Genomic DNA, 22199 nt, shown 5'->3' on the forward strand with positions numbered 1-22199 from the left:
TTGTGCAATGCATGTGTCATTGGTGAAAGAATGAGTCTCTCTTCTCTCCAGGGAGTTCTTGTGCTTTTTATAGACGGGGGTCAGGTATGAACGTGGGTTGATCAGACCCACATCTTGAGCATTAGCCCAATAACTACTCTGATCGTGTTGCGTAACCGTCTGGATAACTATTCGTGGGTTATCTCGGCGGTTATTTACGCTTACGTGAACATTGTAAGTTGTATTATTTGACTAGTCTTTATTATACCTAAGCTTCTCCGTCAGGCACGGCTATGCAGATCAGTATTCGAAATTCAACTTATGCATCGTTCTTCACGTTACTACACCTCAAATCATATATTATTCGGTGTTTTTGTGGCTATTCGGTATTTTGAAATTCCGATCATAACACACATACTTTGACACATAACTGTCAATAAAGTTATGAAAGGACCAAACGGAAAGTTTCAGAATCCATAACAGTATGATGGATAAAAGTTAAAACCTCAACACTGGGCTAAAAAAAAAGAAAGATCCAACGGCTCAAGTACGATCGAGTTAGCTGTACGGCACGAGTCCGACTATTTAAAGAACATCCATTCCGTATCCTAAAAAAAAAAAAAAAAACCATTTCCATTCCTCTCTCTACACTTTCTCTCTCTATCCTCACGCGCCGTTCGGCCACTCCGGCCACCCTATCCCTGCACCAACTTCCCTCTCCTCCTTTATCACCTTATTCCAAAAACCCAAAAAAATTAAAAAATTAAAAAAACCCCAAAGAATATAGTGTCACACATAGAGGTGTTGGTCTGCATTAGGGTTTCGATAACTTTAGAGGCGATTCGTGTTTTAGCTTTTACCTACGGTTTTGATTATTGCAATAACGAGAGGAGAGGGAAGGGAAAACCAAAAAACACAAAAAAATTCGAAAAGTTTGAGAAAACCCTAAAAAAAAGTATCTTGTGAGAAATGGCGCAGATTCAGGTTCAGCCTCAGGCCGCGATTCCCGGAGCCAATATCGCCGCCGGAGCGGCCAACGGAGGTGGTGCTCAGTTCGTGCCGACGTCGCTTTACGTCGGAGATCTCGATCCGAACATCACGGATTCGCAGCTCTATGACCTGTTCAGCCAGATGGGACAGGTTGTTTCGGTTAGGGTTTGCAGGGATTTGACCACTCGGAGGTCGCTTGGATATGGTTATGTTAATTACAGCAACCCCCAAGATGGTCAGTCATGACTTCATTCATTTCGTGTTCTTATTGTTGAGCCTGGTTCATTTGTATGTACAGTGATGAGTTAATATTACATTGATTTCAAGTTTTTATCTTTTTTCTCAAATCATTGAAATGCTAAGTCTGTTAGCCAAGCAAGTTTGAAGAATTGTTTTGAAAGCCAAGTTACATTTGATGTATTTCCATTTTAGCTTAAGTTAATCGAAGCGGTTACGTTAGTTTTTGAATCAGAATCGAATATTCCCTAAGGTTTTAAATGATAGTTTGTGCTTGTTTAAGGGAAAGAACTTGATTCGAGGTAGCTGTGGGAATAAGTAAAATCTCCTGTTTTGTAGTTTCATTCCCATATCGGCATAATGCTTTTGGCGTGATTATCGGTTTTTTTCTATCTGGGTATTGAGTGGATTGTTTCTGCATTGTCAGCATTCACTTCGAAGTCCAAGGCTGTCGTAATTAAGGGTTATTACTTATTTTCACTTGGTTCAATGAATGAATACAAAATTCTATAAAATTTAAGAATGTTACCTAGCCGAGTCAGCGCACCTTTGATAAAAGAAGAGCTCAAACTATTTTGCTAAATAAACGAGCGTTAATTTTTTTTTTCTTTCCTTTTCTTGGTTTGGAGTGGTTTTATGTTACCTTTTTTGGGGTGAATAAATAATATATAAATATGTTTCTCCTTGTAAGTTGATTTACATAAAAGCCGATTAGGGACTAGAAATTTTTGCTTACAACCATTGGTTATCCTTGTGTGTTTTGCATCAATGGTACATATTACCTTGAAAATCGTACTAGCGTTGTTCTAAATGGTACTAAGGTTAATATTTTCTTCTTGGAAGTAGACTGTTTCTGCATAAGGGAACAAATTGACTTGCATAATGGAATTGCATCTTTTTCACGTTTTCTCAATTTAGTTTCTGACGAGCTGTAAGTTTATTGCAGCTGCAAGGGCTATAGATATGCTGAACTTCACTCCTCTAAATGGAGCTCCTATTAGGGTCACGTACTCTCAGAGGGATCCAAGTAATCGCAAGAGTGGGTCAGGAAACATATTCATTAAGGTATTTGAGCATGCAAAATGTCTCTTTGTAATATTTTCATGTATAGATGTTTTGAGTGTGGCTTTACTAATCATATCCTCTCATGGAGACTGAACCTTGTGTTATATACCTGGCAGAATTTGGACAAAGGCATTGACCACAAAGCGTTACATGAAACCTTCTCTGCTTTCGGGAATATCGTTTCTTGTAAGGTTTCCACAGATCCATCTGGTCAATCGAAGGGCTTTGGTTTTGTCCAGTTCGACACCGATGAAGCTGCCCAAAAAGCAATCGAGAAGCTGAATGGAATGCTTTTAAATGATAAGCAAGTTTATGTCGGTCCCTTCCTCCGCAAGCAGGAGAGAGACACCAGCTCTGATAAGTCAACTTTCAACAATGTTTTTGTGAAGAATCTGTCGGAATCCACGACTGATGACGATCTGAACAGAATTTTTGGTGAATTTGGACCGCTTACTAGTGTGGTGGTGATGAGAGACGGCGATGGCAAATCAAAGTGCTTTGGTTTTGTCAACTATGAGAGTGCAGATGATGCTGCTAGAGCTGTTGAGTCTTTGAATGGGAAGAAAATCGATGACAAGGAGTGGTATGTTGGGAAAGCCCAGAAGAAAACTGAAAGAGAAAATGAACTGAAAAGTCGTTTCGAGCAGAGTATGAAAGAGGCGTCTGACAAATACCAAGGTGCAAATCTGTATTTGAAAAACCTGGATGACAGTATCACTGATGAGAAACTCAAGGAGCTTTTCTCCCAGTATGGAACTATTACATCATGCAAGGTTTGTTTAACTTTCTTGACACTACATTTTCCTCTTCTTTGATTTATTTGCAACACCATTTTTACTCATTTTCTTGAGATATGGCAGGTCATGAGAGACCCTAGCGGAGTCAGTAGAGGATCGGGTTTTGTTGCATTCTCTACTCCTGAAGAGGCATCTCGAGCTGTAAGTTGATAGTATTGTGCTATAACGAATGCCTGTGTGCTAACGTCATAATGTCGTTTTTGTACTTTAAGACGTCAAGCTGATAACTTTTCTGTTTTTTTAATTTGCTTGTAGCTTGCGGAGATGAACGGGAAAATGGTTGTAAGCAAACCTTTGTATGTTGCACTTGCTCAACGCAAAGAAGACCGGAAAGCCAGGTTGCAGGTAGTTTTCTAGTTTCCTTTTTGTCAGCGGCTTCACCACAAAATAAAAAAAGGATTCATCTTTACCCAACAAAACATTTTATGTTTCAATGTGGGTTAATTGGAATGAAGTTATTTTTATTCTTCGTCCTAGTTCCTCTCGGTTTTGTAGTGATTATTTTTCGGGTGATCACTCTGCACAGGCCCAGTTTTCTCAGATGCGGCCCGTTCAAATGGCACCTTCCGTTGCTCCTCGCATGCAAATGTACCCGCCTGGCGGCCCCGGTATGGGGCAGCAAATGTTCTACGGCCAAGGGCCCGCCATGATTCAGTCCCAGGTAATTATTCCATAACCCTCAAAATCTGGGTTTCTTCAAAACGTGAAATTTAATCGCACTAACCAAGGGTTTCCATTACCTTTTCATATTTAATTATTTTATTTTCATAAATAGCCTGGATTCGGGTACCAACAGCAGCTTGTTCCGGGCATGAGGCCCGGCGGGGGTCCGATGCCAAATTTCTACATGCCGATGGTTCAGCAAGGACAGCAGGGGCAGCGTCCCGGCCGACGCGCCGGACCCGTTCAGCCCAATCAGCAGCCAATGCCGTTAATGCAGCAGCAGCAGCAGGTGGGTCCGCATAAGATTCGACTTTTTTTCATAATCAGTTGTGCCCTAAGTTTTTCACATTGTTGACTTTTGAGCGCTTTTTTTTTTGTGGGTGTAAAAATAGCAGATGCATCCGAGGGGAAGAGGGGGTTATCGATACCCGTCGGGGGGCCGAGGGCTCCCCGATATGCAGCAGATGCCCGGAGGCATGTTTTCGGTGCCGCTCGACATGGGCGGTATGCCGATGCGCGACCAGGCGGTCCCTATCGGTGCCTTGGCCACTGCCCTTGCGAATTCTTCGCCCGAGCAGCAGAGAACTGTAAGCCTTCTTCGAATATGTTACGGTGGCATTTTTGTCCCCCAAAACTAATTTAATGAGCATACCCTCGGAACTATTGGTTCCGTCAGAGGATTTTTAGTCCCCTCCCGTTTCGTATCACTGTGAAACTTTTCAGTGAAAACATAGCTGGAATCTCGAGTAACTAATTTATGTATTGTTGTGTTATTTTTTGAAAAACAGATGCTGGGAGAGAATCTGTACCCACTGGTGGAGCAAGTGGAGCCGGAGAACGCTGCAAAGGTCACCGGAATGCTGCTGGAGATGGACCAACCGGAGGTTCTGCATTTGCTGGAGTCGCCGGAGGCTCTGAAAGCAAAGGTGGCTGAGGCCATTGATGTCCTCAGGAACGTCACTCAGGCCGCCAATGCCGCCGATCACCTCGCTTCACTCTCCCTCACCGACTCATCAGCTTAACTTATTTTGCAGGAACTCCCTTCTTATAATAAAAAAAAAAACAAAGAAACAAAAAATGTGGTTTTAGACTTCTATCTTGTGTCTGTAGACGACTAGATACTACTGCGTTTGGTTGCTGGAAGTTCTTTTTTTTATTTATTTCCTAGACGTTTGTTGTTATTTTATTCTTTATTTTTTTTGTTTGTTTTATGCTTGCGTTTTGACATTCATAACGCTTACTCTGGATTTTTGCTCATCGTCTTTTTTGTGATAAATTTTGTTCTGCTTACTTATGTCTCACTCACAAAGAAAATCAAGCGTCGAGTGCATTTGACGTTTACAAGTTACGTGGGAGAATTATAGCCTCCTTTTCTGCATGGTAACTCAAATATAGTGTATTTACGTCATTGAAAAAGAGAGTAGGAAACGACGTTTAATCCTTCATTGAATTCTTAAGTTAGTCAAGTTAATATAAAGCTGGTCGAATCAAAGCCATTTTCAACTTTTCTATGTTTACCGTGTAAAGAAAATGTAATTTGATGCAGCGAAAATGCGTGCGAGATTGTAGATTTCCCACAAAAATGTAACACCAATATACGGCGGATAATATTACTCAGGAACATCCTGCTAAATGAATAGGCTAAAGAACAAACTGCTCTAAAACCTAGATAAGTTGAAACTGCTTGCCCGTCAAGAAACCCTGTCATCTATTTGAACATCTTCCCCAAAACTTGATTTCATTTTATTCATCAACACCGAAGCTAAACCCTCTGTCATCTCTTCGCACATCGCCTGTTTCCCCAGAAGCCCGTTTTTATCCAATCTCAAAAACAAATGGCCTGTCTTGAAAGTGTACGTATTTGGCCAGAGACAAATTTCAATAACAGAGCATCTTTGAACTTATATTTATTTTCAGTAAAATAAAAAAAAAGGAGTAAAATCTACCAAATAAAAAAGCACAACCACAGTTGTTTATATTCAGCTATTTCGACAATACGCAAGACTAATAGGTTGAAAAATCAAAAGTGTTGCAAGGAAAACCCCACTACTGCCGGGCTTCTACTACAACACCCTATCAACAGGGCATCTTATGAATCCACACCAAAAAAAAAAAAAAAAAAAAAAAACCATATTTACATATCCTCTTGGCGGATAGCCCGTCTGAACCGGAGCCCATTATCAGGTTCTTCCAGCAGATCCATGGCCTCAGATTGGGGCTCGTCGGCGGTAGCCTCGTCCCGAGTCTCTCCGAAGTTGTGAAGCCTTCGACCAACGAGGTAACGGTCGTCGCGGATGGAGTTGTGGAGATTGGTGAACCAGACGTGGAACCGCTTTGCGCAGAAGCAGAAGAGGCTGAAGCCGAGGCAGCCCAGCCACGCAAACCGGTACACCGCCGAGTTCACCACCAGCGGGTAACCCAGGACAGGAAATACTCCCCGCGAGAGGACGTACGGTACGCACAGCGCGGTCAACAGCTTCATCACGATCGGGAACACGATCTCCCTCAGAACCCACAGACCTCTCAGCCTTGAGAACCCGTCTTCTCTCACTCTCTCGAATTTCAGCCGCCAGCTTTCGTCCACCAGTGGCATCATGTGATCTAACATTACCTGCCAAAAACAAGCTCCGGTGATTATTACCATTCCGAAAATCGTGATGTTCACAAAGACAACTGAAGTTGCAACAGCAATGGTTTAGGGACTCACCAGTCTAGTCCAGATTTTGAGGAAGATGAGGCCCAATGCCCAATCTTGGTACAAGAGGAAAACTGGACTCTCGTCCACGGGGACACGCATCGGCACGATCACCAGAAGTTCAAACAGCAGCCCTATTAATACTGGAATCACAAATATCTGGAATAGCAGCCATGATTTGTTAGTGTTAGAGCATATCTAATCAACGTGAGAAATGTGCAGTAAAAAGTGGTGTTGATTCGTACCCATATTGATAAGAGTGCAGAGCTCTTGATAACAATGCCGAACCACTTCCAGATCTGGCCCAGAAGAATCGCAACTCTCTTTGTCCTTACATGCTCAATGGAATATCTGATTCCAGCTATGATGGTCCATATCACATAGCTACCAATCGTAAAAGCATATAGATCTAAGGAAATAAATGAATTTGTTAGCAACGCATATATAAGTATGAAGTAACGCAGCTTGTACAAAAACTGAAAAATTTACCGTTGCATTTAATCCCGTGAGTTATTGGGAGGACAGGTATGGTATTAAATATTTTCCTTCCAAGGGAAACCGGTACAACAATCAACGCAGAGTTGAAAATCAGCAAAGTCATCCATGCTACCACCAGCAAGAGAACGATCCGGAGAACAAAGCTGTACCTGCTATTAAATGATTTAGATGAAAAATAAGATAATTAGACAGAAAAACCAGATGCTGAAGATCGATATCAGGGCAGTACATTTTAGAGGTTCAGAAGCTCGTTCACTACCAAACAACGATTTTAGATGAAATATCGAAGTTGAAGCTATCTAATTACTTACTCTGAATCAGACTGTTCATCACCATCGGAATCATCAACAATACTTGACTCGTCGGAACCTGGAAGTGGCAGAAGGGGCTGGTCTTGACCTAATTGTACAATTTGGAGTCTGTCCTGCCTTCCCTGCTCGGCATTCCCTCCTTCCTGACCATTATTATCTTCAGGTCTGGGCAATAAGAACTCTGTTAAACCAAGTGCCCAGCCAACTGCTGCGAACCAGTAGCGGAGGAGAGATTTGATTGATGTCCTCAATTTAAAATGCTCAATGGCAAACGGAATACATATTTGGAAAAGCAGCATGTCAGCCGGAATTTCGGTAAACGGATCAGACACCCTGAGCAAATGAAATACAGAATTTTAATAACAGGGGTAAATTAGATATAGACATTTTAGCAGTGTCGAAATAACTGCCATCTTGGTATTTGAATGTTGAGATACAACTTACGAGATATCGAGAGGGAAAATAGACGGTGCCATTCGCATGGCAAGTTTGACTGGCAAAAATACCAACATCACTATCAGACTCCCATACACCGCAACGGATAATAACACCCTGCGAGCATGTTTATGCACGGGATCGTCGATGAGATCGCGGAATGGATTATAGTTGGGATCGGCAGGGTCTCGGAGGAAGTACAGAACTCCATTACGCAGAACCTGCAACCAAGAAAAAGGTCTATGGTTCATACACACAAAAAAGTGAAGGCATGAATTTCGTAAAGAAATTCATAAACGACGAATGGGGTGGCAAAAGAACAATACCCCTCGAAGAAGACTGACAAATATGCTTATTTGTAGCATGTAAACGATCCCCACAACCCAGTGCACCAATGAGCTCGCCAAGGGAGAGGCCGAGAAGAACTGAACTCTTTGAGACATTGATTTCCCAAACATTCTTATGGTGCACACGTCCAGCCACCATCCACACATCAGAGGGAACACACCAAGTTCAATGACTAGAAGGAACGCAACTTTGATCATAGTCATCAAATGCCTCATGGCTGCCAAGAACTGACGGAACAGAGACGGGATTGTATCCGCAATAGAAGCAATACCATAAAATCTTCCCAAAGTCAAAGGCTCTCCCCTTGTGTACCGAATTAAAGAAATTAGCACAAGGTAGAAGAAAACCAGAGAGAACACAAACATATATCCAACAGCAAGGGTTGTGACATCGGAGAGCTGTGATGATCCAGTGCTCGCTGCTTTCAAAAGATCCGCTGATAGCGGAGTCGTTACATTGCTAGCAGTTGCGTTTAACACGTCTCCAACCTGGACAAGCACTTCGTTCTCTTCATCTCCAGATGATAGATTTGTCAAACCAGTTAATGCATTTTTCAGTGTAATATTCGCCAAGGAGAGTGCTGATCCTGTAAGAGGTACTGCTGTCGAAATATATGGAACACTAGCCGTGGAGAAAATCCAAGATACGTAATAGAGTATAACTCGACCAAATGAAAATGGTACAAAGATCACAACACCAAGAAATATCATATTGCTAGCCAGAACCTGCAGCAAAACAAAACTTCCTCGCATAAATAGAAATGATGGAAAAAACAAGGTCTAGTTTGGAATATTCTTTAACTGCAATAAAACAAGCAAAAACAAGGCTAGAATTGAACTAGCACACATATAGATGCCATCATATCTTCCCAAAAAATAACATGATAGTCCGCTTACTTTATCCAAATCTTTAAACCAAGCATAAGACTCAGATAAGTTTGACCTAGTTTCATATCCTAGCTAGTTAAAAAGCACCATCTCTACTGATAGGATAAAACCTCGATTTCCCTTTTGATTTGTACCCCTAGCACCATATAAAGCCAAACAAAGTTCTGTAACCTCCTTCTACGTAAATCAAATGAATCAAGAACAATTAGGCTGTCATTCTATTTTTCTTCCGCTTAATTAGTCCCCGAGTCCCCCGCCTAAGCCCCACCATCTGAGGGATTGGAAAGAGTAGCAATTGCTAGGTTTGTACTTTAAGAGAGGCTAGAACCAAGACCTCGCTAGACCAACTACTCTTAGGGGAGAAACATTCTATATTTTCAGGCATCGGATGTAAAAAAAAAAAAAAGAGGAAAAGGATAATAAAAACGTCCCATTCATGGAATTTCTGAAAAGAAGAGCTTACAACTAATAAATACAACACAAAAACATGAAAAGAAACAAAAAAAATAGAAAGACGAACTCACTGTAAATGCATTTTCGACGAGATGAAAGACGGGACCCTGCATTCCAACGAGCTCATCAAAGGGCACATCCTCTGCACCGTCAGCGTCATCTAAGCCATCAAACATCTGTTCCACGTGAGCCTCAAGACGAGCAGCCTGTGCCTCCCACCGGGCAGCGACATTCTCCGCGTTCCTTCTGATCATTTGCCCGGCTCCGGCGATCCCTTGTCCCCCAACAGCATCATCAATATTCACCTCTCCAGCCAAATTCCTGTTTGCTTGCCCAGGAGGCCTTCTAGCGGCACGGGCCCCGTTTCTGTCCCCATCTTCATCTCTATCACCATCCTGTCCTCCAAGCTCTCGTAAATGCCTAAAGTAGTCCCTTAGAGACGTTGCCCCGAGAAATATGAAGACAATACTAGCAGAGAGTAGGAACCCATGCAGGCAGTCGGTGAGGATGACTGTAGTAGACAAGTGGCTCATGAATAGTCTATGAGCATCCCCGAAACTCCTCACGAAAGCTAATCGCCATATCCAGAATGTAATGAATGGAATTATGAGCAGCCAAACGGAAAGTACGAAACTTAGGCGTAAAAAGAACTGCATAACATGGCAAGCTTTCATGCCCATTCCGACCAGAAACTCCTGGAAAGGGAGCCTTGATGGAGCGTTATCTGCATATACAGGAGAGAAGGAAAACGCATGTTTGCAAACCTGCACAAAATAAAATTTCGGTTTCATCGATATAAGCAAAATAAAACAAAGTCGCAACTGTAAATGCAGACATTAATCCCCATTTTCCATTCCAAATTCAGAAGACACCTACAAAATGTTGAAGCAGACTATTACAAATAAAACACCGTTCAAATTGCTAATCTAAGCCATGGTTTAGTAAGCTTTCCCACCACGATCACACATATAAGTTTTCCGTATTCGTCTATTTCAGGAAATCTCGATCAATAATTTCCACAGAGCATAGAAACCCTTAACAACGAAAGCTCGGATCAAAGAGAGGGAGAGAGAGATAGGATCAAAACCTCGCACTGTCGAGCGTTGCTGTGATTGAGCCATTGCAGGAGACAATCCTGGTGGACATACTTGATGCTTCCGCTGCACGCGCACGGGTAACGAAGCGGATGCTCGGCGTCCGCCGGATTCCGGCAAATCCTGCACACGTCTTCTTCCTCCTCGTCATCATCGTAATTCGCCGCAGAAGACGGCGCTGCGCTCGATTCTTTTCCCGGCGAAAGACCCGGGGAATTCGCGGCGCTCGACGAAGCGGAGTCAGCCGAGCTTCCGGTGGACTCGTTGGCCGGCACCGGAACCGCCGGGGCGATCTCCATGGTCAGGATTCGACGGGCGAGGTGAGAGCCGGTCTGATTCTGGTTGGGTCGAGAGTGGGGTTTTGGGGCGATCGTGATGAATCGCTCAGGTTTTCCTCTCTCTGGGATTCCTTGTTTGTGCTACGAGAGAGAGAGAGACGATGACGTGGACGATTGTGTCCCGATAATACCCTTGAAATGTCTGGAGTGACGGTATTGTCCTTGCTGGGTCTTTATTATTCGAGTTAATGAAGTCATTACTTGTTGTCGGTCGTGAATGGCCTACGCCTTTACGCGTTTCGGATGACGTGGACAATCGCTATACGTCTGCTGTACTGTTTGGGCTGATTTTGAAGGCTGTGAGTTTTAGAAAATAGGCTACGAAGCCCAATCCAGTGGACACGAATTTGTAGATAAGCTGTCTAGGAATAAGGTGTTTAAAGTTTTTATTATGAAAATAGCTTTTTATAATGTTGTAAATATATTTTTTTATATTGACTTTTTTTTAAAAAATTTAAATAGTGTTGTTTTTCATTTTAATTTTTTTTTTTTTTTTTTACTGTAAACAGTTTTATTCGTAAAGAAAATAAACATTTACGGTTTAGAAAAACACTAATTTTTAAAAAGAGTTAAGATACCTGTTATTTTGAAAATGTTACAAAAGTATTCACATAATTTCTCCTCTAAAGAAGTTGATGACGTGTGTAAATTAAATTTGTGAGGAAAATTCGAAAATACCTCATTTACATTTGGATAGCAATTTTAGAATACCTTGAATTTTCAAAAATCTTATATGATACTTAATTTATATTTTTTAAATTTTCAGATAATTTTGTCTTCATTATAAATGAGCTATAAACAGAGAAAAATTAGTAGATAAAATTGAGAACTATAAGAAAAAATTAAATAAATTTAAAATTGTAAATAACCAAGAAAATGCTTTTCAAAAAGACATATTTGTGTAATAAAAAATAAATGAGATATTTAAGAAATTAAGTTTGAAAAGAAGGTAGTGAGGATAATTTCCACAAATTTATTTCTAAAGTTAACTAGTTATAACTCATACCCTAGAACATGCTCAATTTTAGTTAATATTATCTATGATTTTATATTTATATTGCTTTTAGAGTACAATTTTTCGTATACAATATATAGCATTCCATTAAATATAGTTTCCCCCTATAACGTGTGGTCATTATTTATATGCTATTTATTAATCAATATAATTCATTAGTAAGTTATATTTTGTGGCGAATAACTATTTAATTAAAAAGGTTACAAAATAAAAAATTGTATAATGCACATATCAAAGTATGTTTTTTTTTTTTTAATATTTATTAGCCAATTTATTAATTTCATTTGGTATGAATCCAACCATTTACTTACAACAAGCAACGGTTGTACCATCAGATTTCAATCAAGTCTTTTCAAGCTCTTTATTTTTCTTATAAGCATTACCTAATCTAACGAGTGGAGGAGAAAATACACATTTAAGAATGAGCCACTATCACTAAAATAAAGAAAAGAAAAGAAAAAAAAATAATAATGTGCCACTATAACTTCTGTAAAGTTAAAGCAATGGTTTTTGTGGCAATGTAATCTTATGGTCACAGACTCACAAATACATCAAACAGAAGTATAATTATGCATTAATCCACTTTTATCAAAAGTCAATGTTTATACTTTATACCTTCATTGAAGGTGAAAGAGACCACTAGTTGAAGTTTGGGAGTTTGCGCATTGTATAGCTCAAAGGTGTGGATACATAGACATCAAACCCTTATCGTAATACATTCCAAAGTTTTTCAACATCTTGATAATCCTTCATTATTTGGGAGACTAAAGGTACATATCATTACACTAAGCCATTAAAAAGGACTAGAACTTGCAGACGGGAACCAAAATGTGAACCAAAAATATTCCCATGCATATATCATAATTGATACTCGAGCTTCGTACCATGAGAATAGTTCCAAATAGTACTTTACATTCAGACATCAACAATTTTGATATGCTGAACTTTATTAGTTGCTCTTAGTTAAATATTTATTGATGCAAATATTTAAGGCAATATTTAAGAAGCTCGATTCCCCTTAAATATTTAAGAAAAAAGAAATATATTTACAGATGCAATTAATCATTTTTCAATTATATGCATGCAAGAAGCTAAAATATTAACTTGCCACATGCATAAGAACTTTTACTCAAATAGTATAGAGACAAATTATGACAAAATTAGCCCTCAAACTAAACCATTTTCACATATTCCAGCCTTATTAATTACATTCTTTGAGATAATTTTTCACGTTTTGAAATCATCAAATTGTGATTAGATTTGGACATTTTGATAGAATATTTTCACGAGAAATCACGAGTAAAAATATTTTATCTTGCCTTTAAACATGCAAAAACACGAATGAACTATGCGACGAGATGATAATTACTCTCAGCACTAAAGGTGACAGTTACCTGGTTAAGAGACTATTCTGTAAATTATTGTTTTAATTTGATACATACATTTTTCCGTTATGATAAGATTGACCTAACGATTACATTCAACCTATCTGTATTATCTCTATTGGTTTTGTCGATATATAAAAGTTGTGTCTGTGTGCTTTAAGAGTATGCAGGGACACGATTCTCACGTAGAAGAGATACTAAAGAGAAGAAATGTGTATACATAATGTGTGAAATATAAATCGATTATGTTGATTATACGGTGCTTGTCATACTAACGATTTTCTTGTTTGATAAAATCGATTTTCTTGTTTGATAAAATCGATTTTCTTTACATCACACATTGTATCACTTGAAAATTCAACTATCGATTCGTGACCAACTGTATTTTTTGGCTGATAAATTGTTGTTTTATTAAGGTTTACAATTTTCTTTCGGAAATATTTGTTTTTGCCTAATATAATTTATATTTCACATTGGTTTGGTGCACTATATTATATTATTATACACTTATCCAACAAATATTTTATACTTTGATGATATGCGACAATAAAAAAAATATGTGAGATGTGAAGTTAAATATTTTTAGCGAAAATTTGGTTATTAAACCATAATCGCTTTGTATTAAATGCAGTATAATGGATATTATGATTTAGAATAGCGATATAAATATCTAATATTTTCGAAATCATACATTTAAATACCTATTCTTTTTTTTTTTCGCGACAAAAATACCTAATGTTGAGTTTCAGTTGCACCATTAAATGAAATCAGTTAAGTTTAACGAAAATACACTTGACAACCTCATATTAAAGACAATTTTGTTGGAAAATAATGTGTTCTCAAACACGAACAATAGCTCGGATACCAATTGTTGAGGAAGTACCAAGCTGGTATCAAACAAGAACAATCGCTCTGATACCAATTGTTGGGAAATATAGGTTATTGTATTGGACACGAACAATCGCTTCGATAACTGGTTGATGGGTAAATTACTTCCCTTTGGATACTTATTTACAGTTCCCATGTATTGAGCATGAACTATTGTTTCAATACTTCTTATTGGGTAACCAATCTCTTAACTCTATAATATGTTTATAAATGCGAAATAGAATAATACACGAACGATCGTTAATCTTTAAGGTAAACATAATTATCCAGATACTCAAAATTATTCAATAACAACAAATCTAATATTAAAACAAGCACAATCAACACAAACCATAAGATTATTTAGTTATACATACCTTTCGGCTCAGCTACATATCCTCATCTTTCCTAGTTTTTGGATCTCCTTGCTTCTTGTGTCGGGTTTCTCCCAGCTATCGGATTCCTTGGGGGCTCATTGCTCTTTGGATCCTCGTATCTCCAAGCTCTCGGATTCCTTGGTTGCTCGTCGATTGATCGATACCAGAGTCTTCCAAGATGTAATCTTCGGAGGGATAGAGACCGATGTGTGAGCCAACTCTTTTCTCACTAATTACTCCAACAAGGTGTTTGAATAATTCTTTATTTCTTTAGAAAATGGTATGAACAAATTTTTCAACTCCGGGAGAGAAGAAAAACGTTCAAGCCAAGATGGAGGGGGTTGCCGAATTTCCAGTGTGGAACAAGGCTGTGTTGGACAATTTTTGCAACTCTAAGCCCCTTATTTATAGCTTTCTAACTTACCTAAAATATAATATGCATTTACTTGATTTGCTTTGATCTTATTCTATTTGGTGTGCGATATTTATTATGAATAGAACAAATCAAATATCTTATAGCTACTTTAATAAATAAAATATTCCATCCATGTATGATATTTATTTATTTCTCATTTTAGAATATATTAATCAGGTAACTAAATAATATAAAATATCTCCATGATATTCTAAATAAATAACATCATTAATATATTATTTGTTTCTCAATAAGAGATAATATTCTATAAATATGACAATAGAGAATATATCCACAATACTCTCAATAAATAACATAATTAATATATTATTTGTTTCTCACAATAATATATATTAATAGAACTGTAGATAATATATTCATGATACTTTCATAAGTAGTTATTATATTAAATACTCACCAAAATCGGATCATATTATTTAATATAATATTTATTTCCCTATTTGAGAAAATCCCCAATTCAATTGGACATTGATCAAACAAATCCAAGGCCCATGTACCATGACGTACACCCCTACCACAAGCTCTATTGGACCTTGTGAGCTGATTTAAATTGCTCTTTTACAAGCCCATTTAAATCTAAGTGATATTTTGAAGTTACCTAACAAGTAATAACTTATTCGTAAAATACTTTATTACGAATGCGAAAGATATTGCAACCAAGTTGCAGTAGTGAGTGTATAATCAATCATCTAACTATTACGAGCATCTCTATCTATCTTATCAGAGCCACCTTGGGGACTATGGACCTAGTAACTAAAGCTCCTACGAATTCGAACAATCAGATGAAATATCTATTTTCTCTTGTTAATTGGATTTGTCAATCTCGGCGTCACTCCACAAGATGAGCCGAGACTGCACTCTTCTTGTTACTAGAATTATATTTTACTCGATGTTTATGAGCGACCATTGATATAGTCAGTTCATGAGCTCAGTCTTACAGGTTTAACTCGTATAGAGAAAAGTCAATTATTCTGTTATACATTTCTTGATACATATGAGTCCTAAGCATCGTTGTTTCCTCGGTGAAAGATTCTTTTGTACGTACTTACTACAAAAGTGCGCGCAATCAAATCGGTTATGGAATCAACCCTTAGGTGAGTGAACATTGACCTTCCTTCAGGAAGGCTGGATTCTGTATCTGTGAATCACTTTTCGCTAAAATCATATCTTGAATTTCCAAGACATAAGTCTCTAGGCACTACAAATAGTCATTAACGAATGAGTAAAAAGAATCGATAATATAACTTAGAACTCCATGATCACTTTTGGATTTAGACTAAGTCTCACTGTGACTATCATCGTGATCCCGATTAGTGAGTCGTAACGGTGCTTAAATGACACATCAACAACCAAATTTTGTCCGTTTCATACACATACCAAATGTGTAGAATGCTCCCCCGAGTGATCAACCTTTCACTTGTGTTCTGCATATGTGATATTTGATTCAACTATCCAGGCATGCATCAATCACATACCAAGTTTTAGCTCACTGTCTAAACCTATATGCCCAACATGTAATTCAATTTAATACGAAAACTATAGATGATAATTGTTATTGATTCTAACGAACAAACAACACACTTATCAATAATGCTAATAAGGTAAACTTTCTATTATATTCAGTAATCATTCAGGTTTATTTTATTATTTTCAGTAGACAATATTCCTAACAGATTTTATATTTTTTTTCTTAAAATAAATTAAACATTAATAATATCGTTTTTATAACTAAAAATAATTAAAAACGTTTTGATATTAAAATATTAATTCCAAATTTTTCTAAAATTGATATTATTAATGCTTAATTAATTTGAAGAAACAAATATTAAATAATTTTTAATAATATTATTTTTATAATAAAAAATTAATTACGAATTTTTCTAAATATGATATTATATAAATAATAAATAGTTTTAATATAAACACGTATATAATATTAAAAGATTAATTAAGCATTTAAAAAACGATATTGTTAATGCTGAATTAATTTCAAGGAATAAATCTTAGAATGTTTTTATAATATCATCAATGCTTAATTATAATATAAAATTTATTTTTAATTTTTTTTATATAAAAATGATATTATGAATGTTTAATTAATTTTAAGAAAAAAATATTAAATCGTGTTTAATATGAGGTTGTCACGTGTATTTCTGTCAAACTTAACTAATTTTATTTAATGGTGCAACTGAAAGTCATCATTAGGTATTTTTGCGGTGAAAAAAAATTTAAATATTTAAATGTATTTTTTTAAAATATTAGATATTTATACCGCCATTTTCTTTATGATTTTTGATATAAATTCCTGTCTATATTAGGATATTCCCAAAATACGAGTACTTTATGTCAATCCTATATGTAACTAATGAGAAAATCCAAGCACACAGTTGTTTCCATTCAACATTAATCATAGAAAAGCGAGTACTTGTAAGGATATATGTTCATGTATATATATTTATTAGTTCTTATATCAAACAAAACAAACACATATTTGATATTATATTATATCAATAATATATCATCTTATCCGTTGATATATAATAATTCGTTGTTGTGATTATTGCAATAGAAGATATCAGGCATTAATTAGTGTATGGATGATATTATTCAGACCCAACATGTCCTCTTAGTTTTTTTATTATTTAATTAAATTTTATTAAATCATTCATTAGGTCTTAACTTTGACTTTCACTTTGAACTTTTGAACCATCATATATAACAATTAAAAATCAATTCTTTATAACTGTTTTTGACCGGTTCAAAATCACTTTATGAAACAACACCACACTATTTGGTTTTAATATAGATGATTAGTTTAAATTTTGGAAGGCCAATTCGGACCTCAATACTCTATTCCTCTCTCTAACTACTAAGTTTCGAACTATTCTTCGAAATATTTTTGAGTTTTCTCCTTCCATTTAATCCGCGGTGAGATAGAAAAATACGCGGTTCTTTGGCTGGAGTATACATGTGTAGTCTTGTTCTAGGACTGATGTTTCATAAAAGTTGCATATTATCAAATTCTTAATTACTTAGTCTAATTGGCAAGTCCTTACTTGCATAAGGCAGAACCAGAATTCTTGATATACAGTAAAAAAAAATTGAGAGGGTCGTAAAGGAAAATTAAAATTTCCCACTTTTAAACCTTTTCGGTCGAACTACTCCTAAGCCTAGTTTTCGACTGAAAGAAAAAGTCGGGCTTATGCTTACAAGAGTGCGGCCGGAGGGTTTTCCTCGTCCGGGGGTTGCCCAACCCCTGGACGTTCCACAGAAGGCCTATCATTGCGCTCGGTGGCCCTCATCCTCGTGGGGCACCGCTTCAGTTTTAGTCAAATCCACAGTCAAATCCTCAGAGAAGGAAACAACAGGGATGAGGTTGGTTTCGAGGTCGGAGGAGAGGGTAGCGTGCTCCTGGGGACGCCTCGATGAGTCCACAAGAGCCAAGGGGACCAACTCCCTTGGGCCGGAGAAATCGGCGTGGTTGGTCAGGAGCCTCTCCGCTTTGGAGACCACTACTTCATCTCCGGAATCATAGAGGGCATCTCTCAACTGAGGCTTGAGACCCGACATCTTGGAATCACCGCGAATTCCCCCGGGCATGCGGGCCCTTTTTTTTCACCAGGGGCGGACTGCTGCCGAGTTCTTTCTGGTCATCGCCGTTTGGGTAGCGCCGAACGTGAAGCTGCCCTTACCCATAACGACAGAGGATCCCTAATCTTCACTCGTCGCCGGAGGCGCCTATGGAGACTCGTAGTATGGTAGGCTATCGCGCAGCCCGAAGGGGGGAGGCCCCGTAGAGAACCCTTGGGCTTCAGAAAAGAACAAATGGACTTTGTCTTTAATAGAGGGGGCGACAAGTCTTTTCTTCTTTGGAGTCGTACCTTGCAACTCGCCGGGCTTCACTTGGATCGGCGTTCTCGGGGTAGTATTCAGGGCCTCCTTGGAAGCCACGCCAACACGCCGGGAAGATGCGTCATCACTGTGGGCGAATCGCAAGGTCTCAGATTTCTCAGCTGCATGAGGTTGGTGGATCGTTTCTTCCGCCGTTGGGGCAGACGTCCTCTGCTCCGGCAGGACTGAAGATTTTGGTGACTCGTCCACCCCATCCGAGCGCCGTGGGGCAGGAGCCTGGGACTGCTCGCCCTCCCCTCCAGACGTCTTTTCCATGCTATTCTCGTAACCGGGCACCCCTTGTAGAGAGCGTCGTGAAGCGCCTTTCGAGTGCCTAGAGGAATTAGCCGTGGAGCCCTCACCGGGTTTTCGCTTGCTGACCGAGTCCACCCCCGAACACCGAAGAAGCAAACTGGTTAGGGGAAACTCTCGCCAAAAAAGAGCCATAGCCAAACCCCTCACTCGGCTTTTCAGTCGGAGCCGACCTGGCAGTACAGTTCTCCCATTGGTGCCAAATAATCCCACAATTGAAGCAGAGCAACGGGAGCCTCTTGTATTTGATGTCGCACCATAGCTTTTTCGCCTTGCCCCCAAGTTGGATCGCAATACCACGTCTGAGGGGCTTCGTGATATCGTGGAGCAGCCGAACCCGGAGGAAGCTGTCGGGGACACGCCCGTTCCTATCCATATCCACCTTCAGGACTTTCCCAACCCTATTGCAAGTGTCTCTCCCAATCTAGCCGTCGTGGCAATCACAGGTAGACCATGAATCTGAGTCCAGAGCCTTACACTCGTAAACTGGCCCGGGATCGAGGGAGTCTCATCGGCGGGGTCGGACAGGCACATGAGAGCCTTGTCAAACAGCCACGGCTCGCTTTCAAGGATCCTCTCAGCAGCAGAGCCGAAGCTAAACTTGAAGACTTAATTCTGGAGGTTGCTGATTTCCAGGCCCTCCTTAACGTTCCACAGGTTCCTGATCACCGCCTTCAGCGTTCTTTTGTTGAAGGGCTTGTCCGTCAAGAGTTTTCCCAGCAACAAGGAATCAGCTGCTTTCCTACCATCATCCAACGATTCCTCATCGATTGAAACCACTGCTTCTTCCTCCTCAATAACATTGAGGTGAATCCACTTGCTACAGAGGTCGCCCATGACCTTAAAAGAAGGTAACACCACAGGGGAACACTGAAGTTCACAAGAAACTCAGAGAAAAGGTCCGGAGCACGGAGAAGATGCTGCTAGACCTCACTTCGTGCCTAAGTATATCAGGCGGACCAGGACATCGCACACCCACGGAGCAGCGAGGAATCTAGACACAGAACTCGAGAGAGCGGAGAGAAGGAGAAAAAACAGGGTAGGAGGCCGAGCGCCGACGCCCGGGCCGACGGAGATTGGCCGGACGAAGCTAGGGTTTCGGCGTAGGGAGAAATCGGCGCAGAGTAAAAAGAGGGTTTTTTTTAACACCGCATCATCGTTCTTCACTTGGAATATCCAGACCCAGAACTCGGGAGAGCGGGGAGAAGGAGAAGAAACAGGGCAGGAGGCGGAGTGCCGACGCCCGGGCCGACGGGGATTCGCCGGACGAATCTAGGGTTTCGGCGTATGGAGAAATCAGCACAGAGAGAAAAGAGGGCCTAATCGTGAGAGTATAAAAATAAAAAAAAATTCATATTAGGCATGAACAATTATTTTTTTAACTTATGCTATAATATATGACTTAAAATTATCGAAAGTAAAAAAAAATAAAAAACGCTGAAAAGTTGGGGCAAATAAATCACCTAAATAAGCCATCAAGGAACTCAAAATATATCAACCCAAATAGAAACATTACTAGAAGAAACATTCAACTAAATTACCTTCTCGCTTTACAAAAAATTGAGCTGAATATCAGGCTGAAGGATTACATCATATATATATATATATATATATATATATATATATATATATATATATATATATATATATATATATTTCAGTGATTTTAAAAGCTGTGCACTGCCTCTTTTGAATCGGTCTCGATCTCGTAGGAAAAATGTCACACCTTCTAGCGCAAAAAAATGCATGTTGGATGGCCGAGAGCTTTGCACCAAATATATAAATAATCTTAAGTTTGGAGCTGTTGAATGTAACAACTAAATTTGTCTTTGATGTAACTTCTAAAAGCCATGAAACGGTCGTCAAATAGATATTGAGCATCTACATTCACTTTTCACTGGTGTTAAGTGGAGACCATAAAATTAAATTTTGAATCCGTACCATTAAATAATTTATAATCTTCTATCACATACTTGTTGGAACTAAGTACATAGATTTTTTTTGCTGGAAAATTAAATATATTATTACACTACATTAGTGGTGCACTAAATTTTGCCAACTGATGATTGTTAGAGAAACTTATAGAATAGTGATATGATTATACAATATAGGTAAAACGATATTGTATCATTTCTTTATCAGGGTGGATAACATTTAAAAAAAAAAAAAAGAGATAAAGGAGTGGCAAAAAGCAAACTAAAGAGAATGGCATTAGTTTTATTTTATCAACGACAAAAAAAAATATATAATAAAGAAAAGACAACGGCACTAGACATCATCATAGACAAGGGATTTTCAATCCTTATTTTTTAATTAATATTATTTTGTTTATGCTAAGAATTACAACTTTTTATTTGCTTCATGCGGCCCAAAGAAGTCAAGCTCAACCCGGTAGGCGCGTGGGATCCACTAACCGGTCCTATATTGGGATTTTCTTAGGAAATAGCAAAGTGGACAAAAACGCACTGTTCGCGCTTGTCGTCTACGAACCACAGCTCTTGCGTGGGACTACACGCAAACTTCCACACCATTGAAAACCCATTCTTAACATGTCACTTTTTTTCTTGATAATTTTTTTTTATTGTTACTTTTGTTATCCACGAAAATTCTAACATAATTTTTCCAGAAAATTGTCAAATTTTCCACAATTTAAATATATAGAATTTTAATTCTGTCTCAACTTAAGCTGTCAAACACATAACCAAAAGGAAAAATACGCTAAAATATGCCAAAAATGAAAATGAGCAAATGATGACGAATTTTGACACACCCCGTATGATTACTCAAGCATCACTCGATCTTCCATGGACTCATTTGAGACTCGTTTTCTTTTAGTATACGATAATGATGGCATTCCTCTCAAGTTTTATAAAATAGTACATTAAACTAACGAGATATACATATGCAAAAATCTTACAACAATTATTCTGTGAAGAACACTAAATTTTGAGCTAATCTTCGAGCATTTAAAAATAAAAAATTAGTAAAATAGTCAATTTAAACGTTTGGGTTGAGCAAAATAGACAACGTTAAGTAAATCTTAAATAAATAACCACTATATTTTATTTACAAGTTTATTTTTACAAAAATACCCATAAATAAGTTCAATTTTTTTTATTTTTGTAA

General features: G+C 38.4%; 2 protein-coding genes across 4 annotated transcripts; one reads left to right on the forward strand and one right to left on the reverse strand.

Annotated features, from left to right (window-relative positions):
* Nucleotides 1–595: 595 nt before the first annotated feature.
* LOC149389231 (polyadenylate-binding protein 2-like) lies at nucleotides 596–5021 on the forward strand. Of its 2 annotated transcripts, none has more exons than XM_089622930.1 (9): nucleotides 596–1204; nucleotides 2153–2271; nucleotides 2388–3044; nucleotides 3132–3209; nucleotides 3324–3413; nucleotides 3595–3729; nucleotides 3844–4020; nucleotides 4124–4318; nucleotides 4520–5021. In XM_089622930.1, exons 1-9 carry the CDS (start codon nucleotides 949–951, stop codon nucleotides 4751–4753), a joined length of 1941 nt encoding a protein of 646 aa, XP_089479056.1. In that variant the 5' UTR covers nucleotides 596–948; the 3' UTR covers nucleotides 4754–5021. The 2 variants fall into 2 exon arrangements, with proteins under 2 accessions (XP_089479056.1, XP_089479057.1); XM_089622931.1 differs by having other exon boundaries at nucleotides 4127–4318.
* A 592-nt stretch (nucleotides 5022–5613) lies between these two features.
* CER9 (RING/U-box superfamily protein) lies at nucleotides 5614–10951 on the reverse strand. 2 transcript variants are annotated; one of them, XM_089622929.1, is made up of 9 exons: nucleotides 10446–10951; nucleotides 9430–10122; nucleotides 7997–8743; nucleotides 7680–7891; nucleotides 7236–7568; nucleotides 6916–7073; nucleotides 6672–6835; nucleotides 6439–6585; nucleotides 5614–6342 (listed from the first exon to the last, which is right to left on the reverse strand). In XM_089622929.1, exons 1-9 carry the CDS (start codon nucleotides 10749–10751, stop codon nucleotides 5866–5868), a joined length of 3237 nt encoding a protein of 1078 aa, XP_089479055.1. In that variant the 5' UTR covers nucleotides 10752–10951; the 3' UTR covers nucleotides 5614–5865. The 2 variants fall into 2 exon arrangements, with proteins under 2 accessions (XP_089479055.1, XP_089479054.1); XM_089622928.1 differs by having other exon boundaries at nucleotides 6916–7076.
* Nucleotides 10952–22199: the final 11248 nt, after the last annotated feature.

Source organism: Urtica dioica, chromosome 8, assembly GCF_054948205.1.
Source record: "Urtica dioica subsp. dioica isolate 48M chromosome 8, U.dioica_male_clone48M_v1_H2, whole genome shotgun sequence".
Lineage (NCBI taxonomy): Eukaryota > Viridiplantae > Streptophyta > Magnoliopsida > Rosales > Urticaceae > Urtica > Urtica dioica.